The following is a 14,592-nucleotide window of genomic DNA, read 5'->3' as shown; positions in this document are numbered from 1 at the left end:
CACTTGTCACTACTCTACGACCCAACCCTCCAATTAAAAGAAGGGGAAACGAAGACCTTACACGCTACACCATTCACTGCCTCCAACCGGTAAAAGCTTAGGTTCCACTGCCTATAGCCAGTGACCCATCACGGGCTCCCGGGTTCAACAACCGCTGTAAGAATTCATTTAGGAAGAGGGGAAAATAAATAAATAAAAATGATAGAAGTTAAGAAGAGTAAGACTTTAGCAAAGTTTATTTACCGTTTTGTCCTTGTACCTTCATTGCATTTTTCAAGGATTAATATCTAAAGTTATTTTTCATAGGCATCATTTGATAACGTATTATTTCTATTGTTTCTGGATTTTTATGTTCCTAAAAATGGAGAAACAGCTTAAAAAACTTTTGATAAAGTTGTTCTGTTTCACCCGTTGTTAGAAACATAAATCAAAATTTATTTCTATTTACAATTCTAGAAACGATTTTTACGAAACAAGTATGACTTGTTTGTTTATCTCTAAAAACGAATTTGATAAAAAAAAAAAAAGAGGCTATTATGTTCGATAAATCTTTCAACTATTTAAACCTAAAAAGACACAACCCAACCCTCTCTCCCTTTTGGGCATCCGATGACACTATTGAATTTTTTATTGTCATGTCTGTAAAAAATGTTTTGAGATACAACTTTATCAAATACCAAAAAATTTGTTTTTATTTTTAAAAACGTGAAAATCTATTTCTGTTGTTTTTAGACATAGAAACTGAAAAAACGTTATCAAACGATGCCTTAGTTTCTGCATTCTTATATTTATAATAGACTTAAATAGAAATGTTTGTCTCTATTTAACATCTCTATACCCAACACCCACTAAAGAAGTACTATTTGAATGATATTACTGATAAAGGTTACCTTTTGTTTAGGTCAGGTTTAATCGATTCTTATCAATTTAAAGTCTTATAGCAATGCTAGTTAGCGTTAGAAAACCCGAGATGTAGATGACAAAGAAAGAAAATGATGCATTGGCCATTTGATGGAAAGGGAGAGGACAAGTATGAAATTTCAATATAAAAAAAAAAGGATAAAAAAGCCGGGAAAGTAACGTCTCTTTTAAGTCACAAGAATCAAGCTTTTATTTACTTCTCTTTTAACCTGCTTCACCTTCACCCAATCATCCCAGCACCCTTTCTTTTAAAAGAAAAAAAAAAAAAAGTATTTTATTAATTAGGGCACATGCAAATAGATGGGGCTGCCTTAAAGGCTCCCTTAACTTCCCAGATCCGAAGGCTTTCAAAAGCTGCAGCTCCAACAATCTCGTGTGTGGGTGGCCAGCTGGCACTACCTCATACCACGTAACCAACTTGCCTCACTGTTGCCACGTGGCTATTGGAACGTATACTACCGCCATGTCCAGTACAGACCGGATTTTTGGAGCTTGCTTTGCTGTATCATTCTGGATGCCAGCTCCCTCTCATGCCACATCATTAATTGCTTCATAATGCCACGTCATTATTGTTTCTAATTCGTTTCTACGTGTGAATTAAAGATATTACCATATAAAAAAACAATTAAGTTATATTGCCTACATGCCTACATGGGTCCCACATTACTTTTTACTTCTTCAATGTTCACTCGGAAATTCTCAATTGAGAGTGCTTGTCTATGGATGCTGATACATTAAACATAACCAGTTAATAACCTCTCATGATATGGCCTTGATGCTTCTAGATGTTTCCTCGTGGTAATCTGAAATTTTTATGGAAAAATGTTGGATATGTCGTCAATATATTGATATATGTGTCTCCAATGTTCCTCCTATCTAAGCCCTCCTATGGTTGAACCGTTGACTTCAAGAAAACTAGTGGAATATCTAATCTTTTCCCATTTGTTATTTTTTATTTATTTTATGTTTTGATAATTTAAAAAGGGATAAAAAGATTCTCCGGGAGTGTAGGGATAGTTCTCAGACACATTGAGGTTGGGAGGGGGGAAAATGATTGCTTTGTCTCCCATAAAAGATGGAAATAGCCATCCTGTTGATGCTTCCGCATTCTCATTGGAACTCGCACTAATGCTGAAGCCACAGTCTTGAACAAAGAACTCTTTCCGTTTAAAATATTTTATGTTGCATTTATTTTTCTTTTTATAAAGGTTGATATATATGTTTGGATTGGAGCTTCATAAGTAAGGAAGCTAGGTCAACTTATAAGTAAAATTTGGATATTATCTACCTTACAATTTGATAGTCACCCCAAAATTTTGAGGAAAAATATTTTCATTTTTCTTAATTCTTAAAAAGTGCTACTCTTCCCATTTGGAATTTAAAAAGATTATTATGAAACTCCTATATAACTTACGTCAATACTTTGCCAATGATGATGCATAAGCATTAGAGGGGTGTTTTTTGGGGTTTTACAAGAGCGGGACATCACTTCACCTCCTTTTGTATTTGACGATTGGGGTCACATGACTAAGGAGCTTTCATTTATCCTTAAAAATAGTATAGGGTTAAGATTGTTAAATAAGTAATACCTTTCAATAAGTGCATATTATTCTCTTTGTTCAATTATATATGAACGAGAGAAATTAAAAAGAAAATACACAAAATGTTGTGGTTTACACATTTCATTAGAAGAAAAAAAAAATGAGGAGGGGTTATTTTAAAACTACTTTAAGATTGAGACGATGTTTGAAATAGTAAGGAAGAAGGTTGGGCATGCCACCAGTTTTCAGCAAGCTAGTAGCATGCATCAATCACAAATCTAAATACAAGAGGGCAAAAGGGTCTTTTTCAAAGAGGAGGAGAGAGAATGATACATGTTGGGTACCTTGGCTCCATGCTCAACATTTTCACAAATACTAAATAGATAGAACTTAAAGTCTACAACAAAAATATGAATACAATAGATTGAATAAATTTCTACCAAACAATAATAGATGGATAAAAATAGCATAAATAACCATTTAAGACTGGTAATGAACATAAATAACATGAAATAAAATATGAAAACAATAAATAGATCTTAAAGACTATACCAACAATAAAGTCCATCAAAGTAATTCAACCTGTAAAAATAGAAAAAGGAAAGAAAAATAAAAAAGTTGACTTGAAGTTGTTAGTTCTTGGAAGCTTTTGAGTTAAGACTTTTAAGAGGAGCTGTAGAAATGAAACAATGGAATGGCAAAAGCTGTGAAGCATGATCCGAGTTGTCTTTCTGTGCAAGTTTTGCATACTGTGAATAAGGTTTTGGTGTGAGAGGTCAACTTGGTTGTTTTGAAATATCAACCCTTTCTTCCCTCTTTATTATTATTATTATTATTATTATTATTTTCAGTTAAGTCCATGGTTAAGAATTGTCATTAAATAACCCCTCCCTACCAAAACAGAAAGCTATTCTCATTAGAAGCATGCTTTTAATTTTTGCCATTTACGTCTTCTTATTTATTAGGTTTTATTGTTTGTTGGCTTTATACTAACACAATAAATGCATTTATTTTTATTGTGTGATTTTAATAACCTATATTACAATTTTTTTATTGTGTGATTTAATAACATTTTTTTTTCAAATCCTACTGTAGTGCAGCCGCATGGGCCCTTTTCGCAGACCACAAATGGTCTACAAAGAAGAAGAGTCCTAGAACAAAATGAGAGGTGACTATACCAATACGATATGAATGAAGCCATATCGACATGTATCAAGCTTGTATCGAATGTATATTGAAAAAAGAACTACTTTTTAGACTATACTTTCAATTATTTTTTATATTGAATAGCGATAATAATATCAATACTCATAACCATGATTTTGCTATCTATAAATCCCACCCACAATGCAATTTGATAGGTGTAAATAGAAAATCAAAATATGAATAAAGATGTGTAAAAACAAAAAAAATGTCAACAAAGGTGTTGATAAATTGGGGTAGATAGGTTCCTCATTGAAACAAAGGTCCCTTAAGAAAAAGAAATTCATTTGCTAGATCATTAGCTTTAAAGAACAGCTTTAAAAAAAAGGCATATGTGTTGGGCTATTGTCAATAAATTCGTGTATCGTTCATGAACCATTCACACATGTTGAGTATATCTGTTGGGAGAGAGAATGCTATCTAGTCATGTGGCTTTGCGCTAGTGTAGGGGATAATGAGAGTGCATACCCAGTTATTCAACAGAGAGGGGTCGGGTGGTCATGCGTCCACCCTTGTGTCCAGGCACAAGAGTCCCTTAAGAGAATATTTCAGAGACTTGGATCGTGGATCAAGACCCCTTAACAATATATAAGTCTCCATTCTGGCCCCTCTATGAGTACCATATATGACTCCTAGTTGGCCCTTTGAAACGGAAAAAAAAAATGACCTTATATCACTTTAACCTAAGACTGTGTTTGGTAGCCAAGAGAAGGAAATAAAAGATAAGGGAAAAGTACAATTTTTGTACTTTTTTCCTTGGGTTAAGAATTTTTCTTTGCACTTGGTATGTCTTCACCCATGAGAAGATTTCCCTTTTTAAATTCAAAATTCCCCTTAGGAATTGTGAAATTTTCTTTTGCTCTCCCAAAAATTTTCTTGCCATAAACACAAGAAAACATGAAAACATAATAAGACAAAAAATGAATGATTACACAATGATTTCCTGTATCTATCTCTCTCTTAAAATTCAAAATTTTTTGAATTTTTTTCTTGTCTTTTTTTTTCTTTTTTTTTCTTCTCTTGGTAACCAAACATACATACCTTTTTTATTTTCTCACCATTTCTTCTCTTTTCTCTTCTTTTCTTTTCTTTTCTTTTCTTTTCTTTTCTTCTCTTAGCTACCAAACATAACCTAAGGGAGGCATTATTGACATGTCAACCAATGCCACTTAATAATGGGCTAGGTATGCTCATGCACTCATGCATTGTGTAGTATGGACACAAAAATGACTTTTGCTTTGGTTCGTGTATAATCATGGTTTGAGGAATTGAAATCAGATCATTGATTTTGTAGAATTTGTACAAAATCTATCATCTGATTTGTACTTGATTCCAGGGTTCAGGTAGATTTTGAGTTTTTGTGATTCCAACTAAATTGAAATCTGATTTTAAGTGAATCGGAATCAGTATTCATGAAGATTGAGGCCTAATTTTGTATGATTTTTATTTCAATTTGACATGGTGATTTCTATTTTGGAAATGTTTGGTTTGATTTCTGCATTATATCTCAATGAAATAGAAATTCTGAAATAGCTGAGAAATTGTTTCTATTTTGGAATTGAAATTAATTTCGTTTTTGCTCTTTAATGTGCACATGGTTGATTTGACGAAAAATGTAATAACTTTATATTCAAAATAAAACAGCACCCTTTTGCCCCCACCTCCTTACGATGGCCACCTTCCCACTACCACTGCTATTACCACCGCCTCCTTATCATCACCACCAAAAAATCAAACCGAACTGATTGATACCCTTACTCCCTCTTCGCACTGATCACATCTAGATAGTTACTACTCAGCAGTTACCACACCAAAGAAAGGGACCTTCTTCCCTTCATATAATCATATATGCTTACAGGAGAAACCGGTTTCCCAGGTAATTAACTGTAGTCTTAGGCACACATATATGCCTCACAAATTAATCCATCATTTTACAAGGCACATGGTTCCAACTTGCAAGGACAACAGCCCACAACCATATCAGTACAGTTCTAAAAGAAATAAATTATGGAGCAGTGGAATGAGAATCAGAAAAATTCTAAAATAGTTTCAAGTGGATTAAAGGAGGAATTAGAAAAAGAAAAGAGGGAATGGAAAAAAGAGATAATGACCAAAGCAAAGTACAAAATTTTGAATCTGCAACTCATTCTTTAGGTATATATATGAATTGGTTGGTTAGTTGGCTATAGTCGTCCCAAATCAAAACTTCCAACAGAAATTCCTAATTAAAGAACTCTATCACAAGGCCCCAACCATGTATTTTAGGATAGGCATGTGCATGCTGAGACAAGAGGAGTGTGGGACCTTATTTTTTGGGCCTTTTAAAATTTAAATTCCTTTTTTCATTGCTCAATTATAATTGTATTGTGCCTTAGCACTCTAGAGCAAAATCTTGGCTCTGAGTTGTGAGAATCTAGCTAGCTAGCACACCACACTAACGTATCTAAGAACCATGAAGGCATGGGTGAAGGAATTATTGTGTAACTAGAAACGAAAAGAAATAGAAGGGTGAGGTTTATTCAATTATTTATTTATCTTTTTGATTTATTATTATTATTATTATTATTTTAAGAAGGGTAAGTTATTATGAGTTAATATTGCTAATATGAATGCCCTAATAAGAAAAAACGATCAGATTCACATAGAGAGTTCCAGAAGAGGTAGGGGTGGATCTAAATGACTATTAACAAAGTTGTAAGGAAAGATATGTAATAGGTAGGGTTGGATTATGGGATGACTGCAAAAAGATCGTTGTGGAGGATAAGGATCCACATAGCGATCCCTTGTAGGTGTTGTTCCTGGGATGTTCAATTATACTGTTAAAACTTATTTCTTTTATCTCATTTTAGTTCCTTGTGCACTTATTTTATTTTGGTTTTCTTTTTCTTTGATACGTAATAGATCCATATAGCCGATCCCATTAAGTTGGGATAAGGTTACAGTTGTTGTTGTTGTTGTTGTTGTTGTTGTTGTCGCTGCTGCTATTGCTAATATGATTGTTAGTATTATCTTTTCATTTTAGAGGAGAAAGAGCAAACCACCTGCTTCCATAATTGTTGGGCGTTATTATGGTATAATTTCACATCAATTATTTGGGATGTTGGATATGAATTTTGTCTGATAGTGTGACCCCTGCACCAGCACCCCAACCAATGTGTGGGCATCGTAAAGGAGAGTGTGGTGGTCATTTACAACCCCTGTGTTTGGGTGTAGGGGGCTTGGCTCCTAGACAGAGAACATTTGTATATATCTTACTATACATTTAGGTCATTTCCAGCTAATGCCTCAAGGTTAGACCCTCTAATCATATATCATGAGGTATCCCACTTTATTTAACAATAATTTATTCAAAAAAGTTTGTGAAATTATCTGGGAAAGAAAATGACACAACGAGCACAACGAGCACACCAATTCAAAAAGAAAGGCCATTTCATGTGAAAAGAAAATAAAAAAAGGGAAAAAAGGTTGCTACTGTACCCGTCACAGTGGGCTAAGAGAACCTTTGAGATGGAAGAATACCTTAAGACGTGAAAAGAAGCTTTCCTTTTTGTATACTGTGTGGAGGGAGAGGGACAAGGTCACAACGAGCAAAATTTTATAATATTCTCTTAGTTTTTCTTCTTCGTCGTCCTCTTGTGACGATGAAGATGATTATGAGAGATGACGATGAAGATGATGATATTTAAATCTCTAAGTTAATGACTCTTTGGTTACAGGCGACGCTCCCATTTTCTAGACATGTCGGAAGCAAAGGGAAGAGAGATCTCCTTAAATAAATAGTTATTATATATAAAGTGGGCAGCCACAGCCCACAGCCCACAGCCTACAGCCCACAGCGGAACCTTGTTTTGTTCACTGTACCCACCGTGAAACCGCAATGTAGCAACCAAGGGTTCGTCACGTCTTTTGACTGCTTAAATCACAGTGGAACGTTGTATTATTCAAGGCAAAATCCAGGAGTGGCTTTTGCTAGGACTAAACACTGTCATGGTAACCCTACAAAAATGGCCCACGAATAATATTGAATATGGGCTCTCGTGTTAGTCCTTTGTGCTTTCTGGTCTCAAGTCTCAACCCCCACATGGAAAGAGGGCCACCCGGGTGCTAGGGTGAAACCCCTAGGAAAGGACTACCTGATTTGGAGTGAATCATCATAGATATTGGTTCGAAGCATATTGAAATGTTATGATCCCATATCAGTCCTGGGGGAGCTGATCCCATGTTAAAGAGATCTAATGTGGTTGATATGGTCTTAGGCTCCTTCATCTCTAAAGTTAGGTTTATAAGACTGGTAACATGTGGATCAAGGTATCAAATATCGTATTGGCCAATATATATCCGATACATTTTTTTTAATTCTATCCAATCCTGAGTCGAAATTGCCAGATGCCAAACCGATACAAGTATCATCAGTTATAGTCGAGACCATCTAGTAAGTGTAACAGCCAAGAGACTCAAACTTGAGACCATCTAGTGAGTGTGGGCTTTTAGCATACTACAACCTCACCTACTGCATTGGGCAGCTGTTATCGTTGGAGATTAATTTATTCTCCAATACAAATACCTATACCTATTACCTTGGTCGTAAGGAATAAAATTTATATTGCAGATGATTCCATTCACAAATAGGTAACAATTTGTAATGTGTATGAATCAAAGCTCCAATCAATTAAAAATTCTCTGTTGAGAATCAAGAATGTCATAGTAAACACCTACTTTGTGGCCTCAAAGGTATTTTAGTCGGCCTGAAACATATGGTGTAGTAGATTAGAACACAAAGAGAGAGAGAGAGAGAGAGAGAGAGAGAGAGAGAGAGAGAGAGAGAGAGGTGCTTGTTTGACAAAAACAATTAACTCACAGTGACATCTACCCCTGATGTACAGGCCGGTCTCCGAGGAGGGAGTTGCTGATGAGGCGTTCTCTGTGGAATTCCAAATTCAAATCAATCAATCAATTAAAGCCTTCTTTGCTAGTCGAAGCCCATACAGGCCCAGCCCATCCTAACCCTGGTTAAATCATAGATGAGAAAGATGGATACCTGACTGATATGGGTATCACCGTATCAGCCAATATGGATATATTTTTTTTTTAATTTTATAGGAAAAAAAATATTATTTCTATATAAAATCGGACCGATACAATCAATAGTATCGATATCAGTATCACTATCGGCGATGACCGATACTATCACCGATATCATGAATTAAATCCATGGTAGTGAGTAGGGGTACCTCCAACTTTGGGCGTAGAGTCTCTACTGCTGCTTTTGACTTTTGGTCCAACCCAGCTCCTCCTTGCTACCAATCACAAGAAATCAGAAAAAAATAAAATAAAACTCAAGAAAGATCAAGTTTATAATATTAAAAAAATAATAATAATAAATAAATAGATTTCCAATATTCAATATGGGCCTCAATGTGATTCCAGGTGGGCTTCCCCAAAGCCTGCACCAGCCCAGTATGCAACAAACTACCTTCCCTAAGGCCCAATCTGCCGAATCAAAGAAGGCACGTTCATGATCCTGAACACAGAAAGTCATCATAGAAATGGAGCTGAAAGTTAAAAAGCTTCTCTTATATGAGCATATGGGAAGGGAAGGTCATGCTTTCTAAAATTCTTAATAGAGTTTACCTTTGAGATTAATGGCTTCTTTTTCGGCACAAGTCCCCCATACTTCTTCCCCACCGCTGCCGCAGACTGCGTCAAAATTATTTAAACAATCAGAAACTGAAAAACAGAAAATCAGAAGTCCTATTAGTCTGGAGGACTTGATATCAACCACTCTATTAAACAATTTTTTAGTGAATACCTTCATGAGTGGTATGTGTTATGATGCAGTGAGTGTAGCTCCATGGCCAGGAATGGGTGATTTAATCCCACATTGATGGGATAATGTGAAGCCGCAGCTATTGAGCTTATGAACCTGTGAAGGTCCTCTCTTCCCTAAAGCCCAGGTTTTTGGGTTGAGCCCATGCCACAAGGCAAAAGAGTGGGCTTCCCAAATGTGGGAATGGGCTGGGCTTATGCCCAAGATTGACCAAGAAAAAGGAGGAATCCATGGGCGACCCATAGGGTAATGCCCGAAACTGATATCCATATCAATACTGATCGGACGTTTTTAACCCCAAAAATACTGATACCACCACTATTTAGACCATTTTACCCTCCAACTGATAACACCGATCTACATGGACCACAAAATATCAAGACCCATGACAACCATTGAAACCTCGTTCGTTTGCCAACTGAACTGCTGCTTTATTTTGTTTTGTATCATTGTCTTATGGGAAAAGGGTTTTTGTGGGGCCATCCATGGGGCAAAATGATCGACCCATCCCCATTGTGGATGTATTTTTCTGCACTCGTATTGGCCCGAGACACACCCAAGAACTGCACTTCCCCTTATCTTATATAGACACCACATATGTTTTGAAGAAAAGATACTTTAAACCAATTTAAGGATGGTGAGTGGAGGTACCCCCAAGACCCTAATCAAAACCGTTGGATTGAAAGGGAAGAGAAGATACATAGAATCCAACGTTTAGGCCTCACGGCTTTCTGCATTTGGGCTTTTCTACCGTGAAAATCTTCCGCAGCCAAAAAACACCGAAAATGGCGGTCTCTTCCCGAAATCCCAGCCCCTACCCCTCACTTACCTTCATTCTGTCATTTCTTTTCAAAATGTAAAAAAATGGACATTCATCTTCATGGAAATTGAAAACTATGGTCCTCAAACCTCAATTTCAACAAATTCACAGAGAGAGAGAGAGAGAGAGAGAGAGAGAGAGAGAGAGAATGTTACCTCTTCTTGGGAAGCTAAATACTCTTCGCTTCTGTTGCAACCGGCCATCTCTCACCCTCCTTCACTGGAGCACCACACTCAGCTATGAGAGAGAGAGAGAGAGAGAGAGAGAGAGAGAGAGGAGTATTCAACTGGGTTGAAAAAAGGTGAGGAAGGGGAGGGAGGGATATGGGGTGGAAAGGTTTGCAGGGCAAAAAGAAATCCAAATATCCCGCGGAGTGAGGAGAAGAAGTGAGGAGCTAATAAATAGATATAACAAACAAAGAAAACAAACTAACATGCACTCGCTATGACCTAACCAACTCTCACACACTAGAGCTGATCCACACAAACAGAAAAGCTAGAGAGAGAGAGAGAGAGAGAGAGAGAGAGAGAAGGGTATGTTTGGCTGCCATATATAATCTGAAGTAAAAAGATATATGCAATCTGGATTATCGGTCCGTGGCAAACCCCGACCGTGCATTCCTTCACGTGATATTTCCATCGTCGGTGACCGACACCTCTCTCAGGTCCCACCGGTCCCACCACACTAAAATGGCAAGATACAGATATATTTCTAAAGAGAGCCAGGTTTAAAATAATAAGAATCGATCAGAATTGGCTTGGATCAGTCTGGCTAGGCTCTGAAATCTTTGTTTCAATTAATTCCTTATAAGTTTTACCTTGCAAGGATCGAACTAACCAAATTGGACAGCTGGTTTCGGGATCTGCCTCGTCCCACCAATTTAACTGATCCAATCATGATTTTTGAAACCCTAAAGGGGAGAGGGTTATGAACAAATGGCACAAAAGCATAAGGGAGAGCATCAATGAGGAGCAACAAAATTATTTTTATTTTTATATATAAATGTAGAGAGGTCATTTTATGTAAAGAAAAGAGAGAATAAAAATGAAAAGAGAGTGCTAATATACCTAGGGGTGACAAATGGTGCGGTTTTGTTTATTCAGTTTGGTTTTGGTTCGATTTACATTCTGATAAGGTGAAACTAAAACCAAATCGGATAGGAATAAGATGAAATCATAATCGTTTTTATCAAATTTCGATTTTAGCAGTTTTATTGGTTTTGCTATTCGGTTCACAACCGGTTTACATGTGGTTAATAGTGTCATTTTAGAAAATGTTTGCATCCTACAGCTAGTGTGAATCCTACATATATTAAATTTTCTAAAGATTCAAGACAATATACTCTTATTTTGCTAAGGACAATATATTTTCTATGTAAAATACTACACATATGATAACTAACTAACTATGATCCTAGAAATTAGGAAATCAAAAAGCGTGATTGTGTGACAGTGAAGCTCTCTTCTCGGTTAGTACTTTGCTTTCCCCCCCTTTTTCATAGAGACCAATCGAAATTCAAAACACTTTAATTTTTTAATACTAGGTGTTGGTTAACCATCGATTTTCCGATTTTGAACCAAACCAAATCGGAATTATGGTCTGTAAAACCAAAGCCAGATCAATTTACTACGGTGCGGTTCAGTTTGATTATAATCAATCGGTTTCGATTCTGCTAAACGGTTTCGGTTATATTTTGACACCCTTAAATATACCCAAGGATTTAGTTCACAGTGATCGATACATATTGGCCAATTCAGGATTAAAACATCATTAAAATGGATGTCCATGTCGTATCAACCAATCCATATCAATTAGTTATCAATATATATTGGTCGATACAGTCGATCTAATATTTTTTTTTTTTGGTAATTGTTACTGCCGAAATCCCCTATGAGCTAATCTTGCACAAGCACAGAAGGCAGAGGGCCGGAGGTATCTTCGAGATTAGTCCTCTGATGCCTAAGTTAGTGACTGGCAAAACATTGTATTCACAAGAGTAATGGTGGGTGTCGGCGTACCTCCCCTGGGTTCCTTTTCGGTTTCCTCTTAAAGGGTTGCTGGGCCTAGGGTTTCGGAAACCCCCTTTGGGAATCTTCCCCTCACATGGTTTGGAGCCTTGCCCCTTCAGGAACCTTCCCTTCACGTGATTTGGAGCGGCCTCTATCAGATGGGCAACACGCGTCCCTCCCTCGGTTGCCACGTGCATGTCCTCGCTTTATTCGGTGACAAATTCTGCCGTATTTGTAATGCAGTTGATCTAATATTGATATCTATAACCATGAGTATACTATAGAAACGTAACCCTAAAAAGATGCAGAAAAGAATGAGAAAACGGGAATAAACAGTCACACAATACACATAGATTTACATGATTTGTCTAGATTGCCTACATCTACAGTGATATGAGATTCTGTTTCACTATCAATGGAGAATAGAATTACATCGCTTGTTCTCACACCTCACTCAATTTGTTGACAAAGAAAGAATTTTTTTTTTTTTTTTTGGTAGAATACAAAAAAAGAATTATCACTACAAATAGATAGTGTACTCCTAATACCAGAAAATACAAAATTATCCTTCATAAACAAGTCCCAAAATTTGGACAAGACTTTGACCCCCTACACCCTGACTTAGGGGGTCTCCTACCCCCTTGCAACCCCCATAGTCCATCTATCAGCAAATGAGATCACCACTATTTAGGAAAGGTCACTAGTAAATGAGTTCTAAATAAAAATTCGGGCAGGGCTTTATCACCCTACACCCCCATGCAGAGGGTCTCTCTACTCCTTTGCAACCCCATACTCCATTTATTAGCAAATGAGATCGCTGCTATTTAGGAAAAATCACCAATACTTCATGGATTAAACTGTAGCGGAATATTAGAGATCATAACCCATCATATACACAAAACAGTCAACTCAGATAAACTTTTCTCATTTTTTTTTCTGGTAAATTTTGGTAGCAGATTTAATTGCAATGCTTATATGAGGTCCAGATAATCTATGAGATTAGCATTATTTGAATTCTATTTCGTCGCCCATCGAGTACTGTGTGTTATCTTCGGCTTTGAACAACATAATTGGAATTTAGAACGATACATGACAGTCTGATGGGTAACTGGCCCCATTGTAGAGCTGTTCCTTGGATTTGAAAACAGTTTCTTATTGACTCTCCGGTAAGGGCGTGATGAGCTGTGAGATCTACCCCACTTCACAACATCCCGGTCCCTATTGAAGTCATTTTAAAGAAGGCAACGAACTACAGCAAAGAGAATGGGAATAAGGAGTGCAAGTTTGGCTCCGCCCGAGTCTGTATTTAGTTCAATAGGGCCTGGGCTAGGCTTTTCAGCCTATGAGCCGGGCTGGGGTTGGGCTGGAGCTGGACCAGAGTGGGTGCTTGCAAGGTCAAAGTGTCCAATTCTATTGGATGGGTAGGGGAAAAATACAAGCCAACAGGGCTAGCCCGACCTACCCTAGCCCTAGAATGACAAAAATAGGACTTACCCTAGCCTTGGGCTGGTCTTAGTTTGAGCTGAGGGATCCTAGGGTAGGACAAGGGTTTAAAAAAATTCAGCAGATTGCACCCCTAGTGGTATCAGTATTTCATTCTCTGTCATTACTTCTCCAACACCATTTGTTTGTAAATGATACAACTCGAGAAGCTTTTTATATTCACCTCTCTAACCATGTGGGTTTCTTTATATGAATCTTAAGAGTTTCTACTGTGCGCCCACATAACATGTAAGTCACTTCCCTTTTATTTTTTTTCTCTTTCATTTAATGAAAAATTATTCTTTTCTTATTAAAATAAAAGGCTCTCTTTCAAATCTTAACTTTTTTTTTTTATTATTATTGTTATATATTTTCTTTATGGATAGTCATTCATGTGACTGATAGATGATGGTTTACAAAAATCACAAGATTACTCCGAGCCATCCCTTTTTACATTAGTTTTAATCTAATTTATTTACTCCCACTTAGAATTGGGAGAGTGCACATTAATGTCTAGAGTAACAATACTGCATCTGCGATTTAAGTGGAGACCATGGTAGTGGGTTGCTGCACTAGTCTCCCCGAGAATTAGTAGAGGTGCACATAAACTGGCCTTCGACACCTTGATTAACAAAAAAATAAAAAAGTCTAGAAGTAACAATACACATGGATAGATGTACACAAGATATGTGTTAATATAAAAGCAAATATTTGGTTGAATTAATTAGACTCTTAAATTTGACACCGGACTAAGCTAGACCATGTTCTCTCTATCCAATGGAATAGACA

General features: G+C 36.8%; 1 protein-coding gene across 2 annotated transcripts; it reads right to left on the bottom strand.

The window, feature by feature from the left end:
- Positions 1 to 8,249: 8,249 nt before the first annotated feature.
- LOC122091155 lies at positions 8,250 to 10,830 on the bottom strand. Of its 2 annotated transcripts, XM_042660995.1 has the most exons (6): positions 10,468 to 10,824; positions 9,297 to 9,362; positions 9,139 to 9,186; positions 8,897 to 8,962; positions 8,524 to 8,586; positions 8,250 to 8,410 (listed from the first exon to the last, which is right to left on the bottom strand). In XM_042660995.1, the coding sequence occupies exons 1-6, from the start codon at positions 10,513 to 10,515 to the stop codon at positions 8,402 to 8,404; spliced, it is 300 nt and encodes a 99-aa protein (XP_042516929.1). In that variant the 5' UTR covers positions 10,516 to 10,824; the 3' UTR covers positions 8,250 to 8,401. The 2 variants fall into 2 exon arrangements, with proteins under 2 accessions (XP_042516929.1, XP_042516930.1); XM_042660996.1 differs by lacking the exon at positions 9,139 to 9,186 and having other exon boundaries at positions 10,468 to 10,830.
- Positions 10,831 to 14,592: the final 3,762 nt, after the last annotated feature.

The sequence above is a fragment of the Macadamia integrifolia genome, chromosome 10 (assembly GCF_013358625.1).
Source record: "Macadamia integrifolia cultivar HAES 741 chromosome 10, SCU_Mint_v3, whole genome shotgun sequence".
In the NCBI taxonomy this organism is placed as follows: Eukaryota; Viridiplantae; Streptophyta; class Magnoliopsida; order Proteales; family Proteaceae; genus Macadamia; species Macadamia integrifolia.
Note: the sequence above shows the minus strand (reverse complement) of the source record. Positions and strands in the feature narration are given on the sequence as shown.

Bases quoted from the DNA above. Each gene is read 5' to 3' on its own strand.
- LOC122091155 (XM_042660995.1), bottom strand. From the start codon at position 10,515: ATGGCCGGTTGCAACAGAAGCGAAGAGTATTTAGCTTCCCAAGAAGAG. The intron at 8,963-9,138 runs GTAGTTTGTTGC...TGTGATTGGTAG, and splicing joins CAGATTGGGCCTTAGGGAAG to CAAGGAGGAGCTGGGTTGGA. The intron at 8,587-8,896 runs GTACCCCTACTC...GGAATTCCACAG, and splicing joins CTCTACGCCCAAAGTTGGAG to AGAACGCCTCATCAGCAACT.